The 13337-nt window shown below is 42.5% G+C and overlaps 1 protein-coding gene across 1 annotated transcript in view; it reads left to right on the top strand.

Annotated features, from left to right (window-relative positions):
* esyt2b (extended synaptotagmin-like protein 2b) overlaps positions 1-13337 on the top strand; it is a gene marked incomplete at its 5' end in the record, with an annotated part of 44058 nt that overhangs the window by 15584 nt on the left and 15137 nt on the right. The window contains 5 exons of the mRNA XM_083663349.1: positions 1732-1787; positions 10171-10291; positions 11721-11897; positions 12148-12230; positions 12724-12772. Of these exons, the coding sequence (XP_083519475.1) occupies positions 1732-1787; positions 10171-10291; positions 11721-11897; positions 12148-12230; positions 12724-12772 (486 nt within the window). The remainder of the gene's footprint in view (positions 1-1731; positions 1788-10170; positions 10292-11720; positions 11898-12147; positions 12231-12723; positions 12773-13337) is intronic.

Here is a 13337-nt window from a genome sequence, read left to right as displayed (position 1 = left end):
TCAGGCGGTGCCATCTTTACCTGACTAAACCAAGCTATCCTTTTCGTTTCCCTATTCCCTAATAGGGAATTATTGAATTAAATGCTATTGTTTGTCCGTTTTTAACCCCTGAATAATTAGCAAAAACTGGTCAAAACTGGTAGTAATGAGCATGGAAAAGTACAGTGTAACTGACCTTATTATACCCTGGCAACTAATGAGACCCCAGAGTGCTGCTGCTGCTGCTGTGATAAATATTTCAGTAAGCCAGGTGTGTGTGTGTATTTTCTCCCTCATTTCCATGCTAGGATCTCTGGTCTGGCTCTAATTGTGCACTCAAAGTGTCCACTGGAGCGCTAAATAAGTAAGGTAAACATGAATGGGTAAAGACAAAAAACAAAAAAGGGAAAGACTGAGCTGGAGTACATGCCAAAAACATTTTATATACTGTATATTATTTACAACTGTGCAATTTAAAGACGGGCTTCGTCGACTTACAACCAGCTTTGTATCATTACAATGTCGCTAGTATGTGCAAATGAACAGTGTCTAACTTCCCTCCATCTAACCTGCACGGCTGAGCTCCCCGTTCATTCACAGGCACTTCCGTCTCCAAATGAGGTCACGTCAACAGATGTTCTGCTGTTGTTCGAACTACAGATTTAACAACAAATACTGTAATATTTTATTTGTACCCAAAATGTGCAGTCTACTGTAAATCACAGCAAACAGGATGAAAACGGGATGAAATGAAAGAGATAACTGAAAATAGGCAATAAACAAAACAACTAGGCTGCCACCATTCATTGTTCTCCAAACAAACCGAGCTCATCTGTGACCCTTCTATAGCAAATTGCTGATTGCTAATTGCACAACAGCCTTTGGAGTTTAGAAATGTGATTGGCAGTGTGTTCTGTGTGAACACCAAGAGAGGGAATTCAGGAAGAGTGTGCAACATATAGAGAAGTGTGTGTAGTGTTGTGAAAAATGTGTGGTTTGGAATGGGAATCTGAGTCTAAAGCAGAAAATGTGCTTGGAGTTCAGCAGAATTGGTTTGGCAGTTGGTACATGAGTTTCAGGTTGTGCACATTGTGTCTGATGTTCCAATTAATGTGTTTAAACAATTGTGAAAACTGTAATATTTGAAGACCTTTGCTCCAAAAATATATCGACCATTCAGAAAGTCAATTTTTTTTTATCAAATCCATAGAGCAAACATAAAGCTTTGTTTGTTAAAATAGCATTTCATTTTTACAGGTAGTGAGGTAGTGAGTTGGTTCCAAAATGGATGTCTAAGGTCTCGGAATACAGTATGAATTGATTTTTGTCTGGACTGCAACAGCGGGGCCAGCCCTATAAACGTGACATTTCTGTCACTGACTGACTGACTGAAATGACTGAGTGATGAAGTTACAACATTGGTCGGCCGTGGCATGTGACACACCCATACACGGTCCATCCATATACTAGGTTTTGACCTATTGGTTTTGGTTTGCCGCACCCTTTTGTTAGAGTCACTTTGTTTGCTGTGATCAGGGGATTTGTTGGGCAGAAAACACACAGACTGGTAAATGTAGCACAGGGGGGCCACAAGTTAACTGTGTATCGATTGAAAGTAATTTGATCTCCCATTCTACCAATATTTATGTATTCATTCAGTAGTAGAGAAGCCAGCAGAGATAAGTGTGTTTTTCAATGCAACTGCTTTGCTTCACCTCATTAACTGCTATGCTCTCCTTATTTTTATTTTAGCTGCTGGACATCAACTGGACTGGCCTCAGCAATATATTAGACATTCCTGGGCTCAAGTAAGTTCATTCAAACCGGCTTGTCTTGCTCAACAGAGGAAAAAAGATTTCTGTGTATGAGAGAGAGGGAGGGAGGGAGAGAGGGAGAGGGAGGGGGGGGGGATCTGGGGGGTTTAGTTACCGGTGAAGGCAGTCTTGAGTGACAGCAAGGCTTTCACAGCATTGAAGGTGCTCACAAGGGCAACCAAGAATTAAGGAACTAATTCTGCATTCCAGTTGTACTGGGAACTAGGAATCTCCCAGTTGAATGACGTCACACCCGAGTTGACCGTGTTCCAGTAAAACAGTCGGAAAACCAGCCAACGCATTACACAGTATTTTGCGCATACAAACACTGTAGCAATAGCACAGATAGAAGTTAGACAGTACTGTGTGTACAACTGATTTAATGAGACAAAAATAAGGCAGGAGTACTAATAAAAAGTGTATTACTACAGCTTTCACTACTGTTGAAGCGTGGACCTGCCATCTTGGATTTTGAGGTGAGGTTCCCCCAAGTTCAGAGTAGGAAATCCCAGTTCAGGTGACGTCACAGGGGGACGTTCCCGTGACGTCACCTGGTAAATTCCTGGTTCCCATTATTACAACTGGAACACAACATACTGTAAGATAAACACTGTAACACTGTAAGATAAAGCAGCTCCGAAATCATCAAGGTTAATTTGAAGACGCTGTAAATGTTCAACTCCTATTTCATTTATTTACTCCTGATTAATTGAAGCATGTAAAATGGGCATGAGTGCTGGCTTGGGTACAGACACTTAGAGGGTGTGGCCGGGGTGCAGACATTCAGGGGGCATGGCCAGGGTGCAGACACTCAGGGGGTGTGGCCGGGGTGCAGACACTCAGGGGGCATGGCCAGGGTGCACACACTCAGGGGGTGTGGCCGGGGTGCAGACACTCAGGGGGCATGGCCAGGGTGCAGACACTCAGGGGGCATGGCCAGGGTGCAGACACTCAGGGGGCATGGCCAGGGTGCAGACACTCAGGGGGCATGGCCAGGGTGCACACACTCAGGGGGTGTGGCCGGGGTGCAGACACTCATGGGGCGTGGCCAGGGTGCACACACTCAGGGGGTGTGGCCGGGGTGCACACACTCAGGGGGCATGGCCAGGGTGCAGACACTCAGGGGGTATGGCCGGGGTGCAGACACTCAGGGGGCATGGCCAGGGTGCAGACACTCAGGGGGCATGGCCAGGGTGCAGACACTCAGGGGGCGTGGCCGGGGTGCAGACACTCAGGAGGTGTGGCCGGGGTGCAGACACTCAGGGGGCGTGGCCAGGGTGCACACACTCAGGGGGTGTGGCCAGGGTGCACACACTCAGGGGGGTGGTGGGTGAAAGCTGAAACACTCTACATTGGCAAAGCTCCTAAATGTGAAATTATGATAAATGATGAAAAGACAAAGAGTGAGAGCTTAAATGATAAAGCATGCTGTGTGGCTCAGCTTGGGAGGAAGCCTGCTGTTCTCTTTACAGATTGTCTTTTCAGTCACAGCGGACACTAAAAACCTGTGTTCAATGACTACTTGCTTACATTGTCATGCCTTCCCACCCCCTTATTCACCAATTCAAGTTCAAGTTCAAGTTGAGAACCAGTGCCAATGGTAACCAATGAATCATCATATTTGCCGTCTTTGCCAGTGCAATTCTTGTTCCTCACTTAGCAGGAGTGGTGTCTTTTACGGCTTGTGTGTGTTCATATTTCATGATAAAGAGATAAGAGTTGCGCCATGCAGCCAATCTCTTTAGCAACGATTCCACTTTTTGCCACACAGTAAGTGACACATGCATGAGCTTTCATTCGCTTACTCACCCAGGACATTTAGATGGGCGTGTTCACACAGGCTGAGCTCAGCGGCCCATCTTCTCTACACAGGACACACACACACACACACACACACACACACACACACACACACACACACACACACACACACGTCCTGCTGTTGACATTTCTCTGTAGGCGTGAAATGGATCCAGGCAGCTTGTTGTGTGTGTGTGTGTCTGTGTGTGTGTGTGTGTGTGTGTGTGTGTGTGTGTGTGTGTGTGTGCGTGTGTGTATGCATGTTTGCATGTGCACATGTGCCTGTGTGTGTGTGGGCGTGCATGTGTCTGGAGGCCTGGATAGTGAAATAGTAGCCGCAGCTACGGTGTTCCTTGAATCCAGGCGACAGACAGACAGCATCAGCTGCCTGCTTGAAGGCTGGACAGTGTCATCAACAGTGTTGGGCAAGTTACTCAGGCCGTGTAATAGGTTACTTATTAATTACTCGCTGGAAAAAAAATATAAAATTACTTTACTTATTACTTGGTATCAAAAGTAATTAGTTACATTACTCGTTACTTTCGCTACAACCCCTTCCGAAAAAGTGATGTACAACCTGTTTCGCCAGCTCTTTTTAGAAGTGAATCCACTTCACTAATTGACCTTACAGGAAGAGTCAATAATCAGCCAAACTGCATACCTTTGTATTTATTTGCCTACCGAGGACAAAAAAATAATCGTGCTCTGGCAACACAGGAGCCAGAGCTATCAGACCTATCTCCACACTTTGTTTTGGGGCTGTGCCAGTGGTGGAGAAAGTAATAACTTGAAGTTTGGATTAGTAACTATAATTATTACTGTTGGAAATAGTAATCCCTTACACTAGTCGTTATGGGGAAAGAAAATTACAGTAACGCGTTACTGCCCAACACCGGTCATCAAATACACAAAATCCACTTAGGGTGTATGTCTGTCCACATAGTGTTTTTCTGCATTTTCTTTTTTCTTTGGGGGTGGGGGGTGGCTGCCTGGACCGCTTTTTGTGAGAGAAATAAATGCTAATGTCACCTGCTGCTAGCTCACTAACCAGCTGGTTAGCACTTCTAGCAGACAATACAGTGTTGTGGAACAAGCAAAGGCTTACCAGATATTTCCAATACATGTCTGGCAGTATCCATACTGCCTTTAAGTTTAAGTTGTTACAGTAACTTAAATTTAAATGATTACAAAGTCCTTCTCCACCACCAGCACTTTACTTGTATGCGATTGGTTGACTGGAAAAAAGTGGTTCACGTCACCCGCTGGCACTTTTCTGAAAAGTTTAACATTTTGGAACTTTCGGAAGCGCTCCGCCCTGCAGTGCTGTTCTGGAGCACCTTGTGGCCACCTCCCGTTGCTTTTAATGAGGAAAGGGCACTGGCGCTCAGAAGAAAAACAAAAAACGCTACATGGACACACAGCATTATCCTCTAAAAAGAGCCCCCACCCCACCCCACCTAGCATCTTAAACCCTGTCATAGTTATGCCACAAATACTGTCTTACTGCAGTTGTTGTAATGTTATTGTTGTTGAGGTTTCACAGCTCTAGCAAACACTCTAAACAGCTTTAGGTGTGTCTGTGTAAGTGTCAGGAGTTATGAACATCCTATGGTAAACATCTATCTCATTTGTGTGCGTGTGTGTGTGTGTGTGTGTGTGTGTGTGTGTGTGTGTGTGTGTGTGTGTGTGTGTGTGTGTGTGTGTGTGTGTGTGAGAGAGAGAGAGAGGGCGGGGGGGGAATGCATGCACGCAGACAAGAAAGTGGGGGTGTTGCTTTGTTTATGCCAGAGCCCAGGGGAGCCATAGAAAAAGGCAGGAATCCTTTCAGAGCCGTGGTTCTTAGCTGGAGGTAGAGTCTCTCTGTGATCAATCCCCTACCACACAATCATGTTGTCTCTAATCAGCTCACAGAGGACAGCGGTTAGCCCGCCGCTTCTCTGGAAGCTAAGCCCAGGTTTGATCAACTGAATGTATCTCCTGAGTCCGGAGAAATTCAGACGGCAATATAGAGTTGATTTAGTGTAGAGTTGATGTCAGAGCGGGACTTGACACTTGACAGTCTCCAGAAATTCTATTGTTTGTGCAGGACAGCGCTGAAGGAAATTGCCAAAGGAAATAGTACACCTATGATATATACTCATTACAATGAAGTCGTCAACTGCAGGCATTTGTACAATGTTAAGTCTTGTTATATTTCATCATTTCCAAGACTGTTTCCTTGCTCATTTCCCCGCATTGTGTCATGTCCCAGAGTTTTCTTTGATTGCTGACTGGAGATTAGGTGAGTTTAGTTTGATTGCTGACTGGAGATTAGGTGAGTTTGGTTTGATTGCTGACTGGAGATTAGGTGAGTTTGGTTTGATTGCTGACTGGAGATTATGTGAGTTTAGTTTGATTGCTAACTGGAGATTATGTGAGTTTGGTTTGATTGCTGACTGGAGATTTGGTGAGTTTAGTTTGATTGCTGACTGGAGATTTGGTGAGTTTAGTTTGATTGCTAACTGGAGATTATGTGAGTTTGGTTTGATTGCTGACTGGAGATTATGTGAGTTTGGTTTGATTGCTGACTGGAGATTAGGTGAGTTTAGTTTGATTGCTGACTGGAGATTATGTGAGTTTGCTTTGATTGCTAACTGGAGATTTGGTGAGTTTGGTTTGATTGCTAACTGGAGATTTGGTGAGTTTGGTTTGATTGCTAACTGGAGATTTGGTGAGTTTGGTTTGATTGCTAACTGGAGATTTGGTGAGTTTGGTTTGATTGCTAACTGGAGATTTGGTGAGTTTGCTTTGATTGCTAACTGGAGATTTGGTGAGTTTAGTTTGATTGCTAACTGGAGATTTGGTGAGTTTGCTTTGATTGCTAACTGGAGATTTGGTGAGTTTGCTTTGATTGCTAACTGGAGATTTGGTGAGTTTGCTTTGATTGCTAACTGGAGATTTGGTGAGTTTAGTTTGATTGCTAACTGGAGATTTGGTGAGTTTGCTTTGATTGCTAACTGGAGATTTGGTGAGTTTGCTTTGATTGCTGACTGGAGATTATATGAGTTTGGTTTGATTGCTAACTGGAGATTTGGTGAGTTTGGTTTGATTGCTAACTGGAGATTTGGTGAGTTTGGTTTGATTGCTGACTGGAGACTAGGTGAGTTTAGTTTGATTGCTGAATGGAGATTAGGTGAGTTTGGTTTGATTGCTGACTGGAGATGAGGTGAGTTTAGTTTGATTGCTGACTGGAGATTAGGTGAGTTTGGTTTGATTGCTGACTGGAGATTAGATGAGTTTGGTTTGATTGCTGACTGGAGATTATGTGAGTTTGGTTTGATTGCTGACTGGAGATTATATGAGTTTGGTTTGATAGCTGACTGGAGATTAGGTGAGTTTAGTTTGATTGCTGACTGGAGATTATGTGAGTTTGGTTTGATTGCTGACTGGAGATTTGGTGAGTTTGCTTTGATTGCTAACTGGAGATTTGGTGAGTTTGGTTTGATTGCTAACTGGAGATTTGGTGAGTTTGGTTTGATTGCTGACTGGAGACTAGGTGAGTTTAGTTTGATTGCTGACTGGAGATTAGGTGAGTTTGGTTTGATTGCTGACTGGAGATGAGGTGAGTTTAGTTTGATTGCTGACTGGAGATTAGGTGAGTGGTTCACAACCTTTACTGCATCATTCTGAACCACACTTACATAAAAACGTCAAATTCTAGCACACACAACATTATTGATTGATTCCTCCCCAAATTCAAAACAATATGCACAGATTTTGAAAACCTCCCATCAAATGAAAAACACCAATATATTCTTCGAGAGAAAAAGGAGTGCGCCTCTACTGCAGCCAAATATTACTCAGCCTGTCACATCTATTTTATTGACTTACTTTATTTACTTATTTTATTTATTTATTTATATTTGTTGACATTATCTATTGTATATCTAAGTTTGATTACTATTATTTGAATTTGTTGACCTTGCTTTGGCAATGCACTTTTGTATTTCATGCAAATAAAGCACCTTGAATTGAATTGAATTGATTTTTTGGAAATGTCACATAGCTTTTGGCCAAAGATCAATTGTTGACATTTAGGTGGTTTGCATTGTTGCGTAATATTTGACATTTAGAAAATGTCTGTCTGTCTCTTTAGTATTTCCATCCAAGGTTGGAATTGGGGGGTTAGATCACCATATGATTCCCGAGCGCGGCGCATGCTGCCGCTCACCGCTCCCCCAGGGGATGGGTCAAATGCGGAGAACAAATTTCACACATTGTGTGACAATCAGTGGGACTTTACCTTTACTTTACCTTTACTTATGTGGATTGGAATAATTTCTTACACAGGATGACGGATAATCATAAACTATCCATGCCAGTGTTACTATACAGTATACTGTATATATATATATATATATATATATATATATATATATATAACAGAACAGAGCCATAACACCAAATTTAATTCATGCAAATAAAAGCTTTAAATTGATCTAAAGTGGTCTTGTGTGTTGACTAAAGTGGTCCTAACTGAATTACACTTACTGTTTGCTGATACAGTTTAGTCTCTAAACTGCTGTGTGGGACGTTTCAAGTAGAGCTGGGTATCTTTTAAAAAAATGATATACCAGTACAAGTACTAGCATCCTTAAAGTGATACAGATACCAATAGAGTACTTTATTCAAACCCCCCCCCCCCCCCCCTCAAACTCACACAGCTCTCGACTTCACCCCCACAGACTGTGTGGGTTGTACTGTAGCTGCTGCATTATTGGGCCAATCACACATCGCATTAAATCAAAGAATGCTTGTGAGCAAAACCATACAAATGTTTGTTTGTTTTTTAGATCTGTGTACAATGCAGGTATCGTTTGACTGGAGAACTTTCAATACTACTTGGTACTAGGTCATTTCAGTTGATACCTTAAAGGTATTGAGTACCTTCAGTCTGTGATTGTTTTTATGCCTCCGCCAGCGGTAGCCAGGCCAGAGGCATTATGGATTCGGGTTGTCCTTCCGTCCGTCCGTACATACGTCCGTCCGATGTTTGTTAACGAGATATCTGAGCAACGCCTTGATGCAATTTCTTTTAATTTGCCTCAAACGTCCACTTTGACTCAAGGATGAACTGATTAGATTTTGGTGTTCAAAGGTCAAAGTTCAAGGTCAATGTGACCTCACAACCGCTCGTTTCATGCTCGTTAACGTGATATCTCAGGAACGCCTTGACGGAATTTCATCCGATTTTCCTCAAACGTCCACTTGGACTCAAGGATGAACTGATTAGATTTTGGTGGTCAAAGTTCAAGGTTACTGTGACCTCACGACCGCTCGTTTCATTCTCGTTAACGTGAGATCTCATCTAATTTGCCTCAAATGTCCACTTGGACTCAAGGATGAACTGATTACATTTTGGTGGTCAAAGGTCAAGGTCACCGTGACCTCATAAACGCCATTTTCAAGCTCGGTAACACCATATCTCAGTAACACCTTGATTAAATTTCTTCACATTTGGCTCAAACGTCAAAGTCTGGACAGACATGCATGTCGACTGCTGACTTGTTGGCGGAGGCATATATCCGCAGTGCGGTCGTTCTAGTTACAATTCAGTTTGGGAATGGGTGAGCAGGTTATTGTCCCATCAGCTCATTGCTGTGGAGGCTGACGGCAAGGAGGAATGGTCTAATATAGGCGTAATAATCAGTGTGCGGGTGAAGAGGGGGGAACAGCAGAAATGATTGCTGAGCCCTCTCTGAACATGTCATGGGCCTCATTCAACAAGACATCTAGGATGAGAGGTGTGTACTTTACAACCCCAATGAGACACATACCTGTACTCTCACCAAGTACTGTAGGTTTCTACATTGTTGCTCAACTGATAGAGAGCTCTGATTGTTATGTTTGTGCGCCCATCCCCCGTACGGCTGAGGGGGGCATGCCCCTGATTCCAAGCCCATTCCACGGCCCAGACATGATAGGATGGCTACTGGCCATGCAAATGCTTCCCAATGCCTCCTATGGTGGTAAAGTTGACTGTGACTTTTGGTTCTGGGAGACCTGGGATCACTTTCAATATCTCAGGCCATTTAAGAACGCCTCTCAGTGCTGTAATCGCAACAATTAGTCTTTTGGGAGACAGGCTGAGCAATACTAACCTGACACTGACAGATGGGGGGTGGGGGGGGGGTGGGCAGAGTCAGGTTAGAGCAATACCGGAGGAGATGAAATGTCGTATTTACATTTTTCTAGCATTGAGGGCAATTTTCCTGCAGTGTCACGACTGCTCAGTGAATGCACAGGGAACCCCGGGAATGAAATTCTCTGCCTTCAATGTCACTGCATCTGTTGTCACCAAGTGTTGAATCATCAGTGGATCAGGGAGGTATTTAGAGGTTTGTTGGCCAACACCAGCAACATGCATGAACTGAATCCAACATTCTTACTATCTTCTAACATGTAAAGTAAAATCTCGCTGCACTAAGCTGACATTAAAGAGAATATTTATAACCCAATGGCATCCTTACTGCCTTTTAAATAATTTATTGTTTCCTTCTATTTTTCTTCCTTTCCTTCCTTCCCTCCTCCCTTACAGTGGCTTCTCTGACAGTCTGATTCAAGACATTATCTATAGTTACCTGGTGTTACCCAACCGCATCACCATCCCTCTGGTGGGGGATGTGGAACTGGCCCAGCTTCGCTTCCCCATGCCAAAGGTACTAGCGCTATTTGAAAATCATGAGGTGATTAGTACGCCTCATCATGGTGGTTTCTTAATATATTCAATTTGGGCTAGCTGCTTTATGTGATGCTTAATAGGTGAAAGGTAGCACACATCTGACAGTAGGGCGGGCCCGGCGGGGACGATATGCTTATCTCCCAAATCGATACTGTCACGATACTTGGGTGCCGATTCGATATGTTTATATATATGCAATATATGCAATTTTCGTTCGTTTCTTTAACACTAGACCTTGTGAAAAGTTTAATCTTACACTTCTAGATACTGTATATGAGTCATATTTCCAAAACAATCACGTCAGTCAGTCTTTTTCAGATTTATTTCAGCCGCATCATTGCTATACTGCATATAAAAGTGGTACATGAAATATACAACAATGTGTGAATCGACCTGGCTATGAAGCGTCTGTAATGTGACATAGTGAGTCAGCAGGGTGTGTATGTACTCTTTCCTCAACAACAATGTAATCAGTAAGTACATCCAAGGAATTGGCTAAACTCGGTTAAGTAGAGCAATAAATAATACTACTATTTTAGGCTGAAGCCGATACCCAATATCTTCCTGCTCATATCAGCCAATACACTATGTATTTTTGGAAGAATCTTAGTACAAATTGTGCAAAACAGGTGAAGCCTGGCCTTTACTGCCAAAGCCACAAAAATGAATTTAAAAAATAGCTCTCTGTCTAGAAAATGGGGACAATGCTGTGTCACGGCTCCAGCACTAGAGTTATGTTTGTGTAATGAATTTCAATGCTTTATGACTAGCTCCTGTAGTATCCATGGCAACAAGATGTCAGCGTGGTCCACTACGTGCAACATCTCTTTTGGTCATATATCCTGTGATATTTTTGTAATTTTAATGATATTTTAAGCTATAAACATTTATGTAGACTGCTTTTTTCTAATACTGCCATGTTTTTAACACACCTTTCATTGTGGACTGGTCTTTATTTATGTATATATAGCGTTACAACACTTTACAAAGTGGAAAAATTACAAAGCTCAGGAAATTTATTTCAGGATTTCATATAATCAAAGATTTTCTCATGTTCCACATATTATAAAGCCACAGCTACAGTAACATATTATGAACATTATATTACATATTATAAACAACATTATAAACACATATATACATATATATATATAATAAACATAATAAAGCCACAGCTACATTAAAAAATGTTTTTTTTATTGTGTTGAGAATATTTAATGCCATTACAAGTGTTCCATTACTATCCAACCCTGGTCGTAAGCCAGCGTTTTCTCTTGCCAGCTTCATACTACCCTGTGTGTCACATCGCATCTACTCCCGCTGCACCGTGGCCTCGAAGTGTCAGAGGCTGCTATTTCAGAACTGTACCCTTAAATCTGCACCCTGCACCCTGCACGTCTCCTCAGGGTGTCCTGAGGATCCACTTTCTGGAGGCCCAGGATCTGGAAGGGAAGGACAAGTTTTTGGGAGGACTGATCAAGGGCAAGTCGGACCCCTACGGTGTCTTGCAGATTGGCAACCAGCTATTCCAGAGCAAGACGGTCAAGGAGAGCCTCCACCCAAAATGGAATGAGGTTTACGAGGTGACAAGTCTTGAATATCTCCCCCAGTCGAACGCTCCCTAAAGTGCTGTTTGCACTCTCATTTGTTATTTATAGAAAAATTACCACGGATGAATGGATCATTTTACCTGCATCCCAATATTATCAGCACATGAACTCTGCATTTCTTTGTTTACAGGAATCTCTTCTTTCCTCTTCTGCATTAATATAGGTTTCTATTGAGTGGAAATGCCTGTTTGCACAGTGACCAATAAGCCTTTGTCTTGGTCAGGCGCTGGTGTACGAGCACTCGGGTCAACACCTTGAGATTGAGCTGTTTGACCAGGATCCAGACAAAGATGATTTCCTGGGGAGGTGAGCTCATCTCATATCCTGCTCTATGTGATCAAATCTCATCTTGGCCAATATATAAGCTTTTTTTTTGTAATTGGCCAGCTGTAGCCATGTGTCGCGCGCAACGAGGAGTGCTAAAGCTTGTATTTGTATTATTATTGTTGTTGTTGTTGTTGTTATTATTATTATTATAGCGATGCCTATGACATCCTAAACACTGCTTGGGAAACTCAGAGGGAAAGTGTGATGAATGAATCCTTGGCCACTGGACATCAGTTAAAAGTCAAGCTTAGGTCTTCGCCCCGAGTCGCAGGCTTAAGGGCAAAGCTGATTGAGTGTGGCCTGAGGCTGTAACTTGACACCCAGCGCCAGCTCTTTCTCTTGCTGCCTTGCAGCACCGACAGCACGGAGCAGAGAATCGATCTAGCGCCCCCTTTGTTCAGATGATTCACTGAGATTTCTCTCCCTGCTGATTGCCATCTAAATTTGTGTAATTATCTGCCTTTATTTGCAGCCTGATGATCGATATGACCGAGCTTCACAAAGAGCAGAAGGTTGATGAGGTAAAACTCAAAATTTAGTCCGAGTGAAATCTTAGGAATTTGTATGGACTTTAACATAGTATGTCCTGTTCACTCTTATTTACCCCTTCAAAATATCTATTATTTAGCAAAGCTCCTAAAGGTTTTTGGAGATATCCTGTGGCAGATCTATTCAATGCCTAAAACAAAGAATAATGTAACACTTCACAAGACAGCAGTGTTGGGAAAGTTTCTCAGGAAATGTAATAGGTTACTGATTACTTATTACTCCTTTACAAATAATAACATTACTTTACTTATTACTTGGTATCAAATGTAATTAGTTAAGTTACTCCTTACATTACTATTACTTTTGCTACGCCCCCCTTCCGAAAAAGTGACATACAACCTGTTTAGCCAGCTCCTTTTAGAACTGAACTTGTTTTAAGTAATGTATTAATTTGAATTTACTTGGATTAGTAAGTAACTGTAATATAATTTGTTTTGGAAATTAGTAATACCTTACATTACTCATCGTTACTGAGGAAAGTAATAAAATTACAGTAATGCGTTAATTTACTTTACTGCCCAACACTGTCTGCAAGTC

The sequence above is a fragment of the Poromitra crassiceps genome, assembly GCF_964638095.1.
Source record: "Poromitra crassiceps genome assembly, chromosome: 2".
Lineage (NCBI taxonomy): Eukaryota > Metazoa > Chordata > Actinopteri > Beryciformes > Melamphaidae > Poromitra > Poromitra crassiceps.
This window is presented reverse-complemented; position numbering and strand designations above follow the sequence as displayed.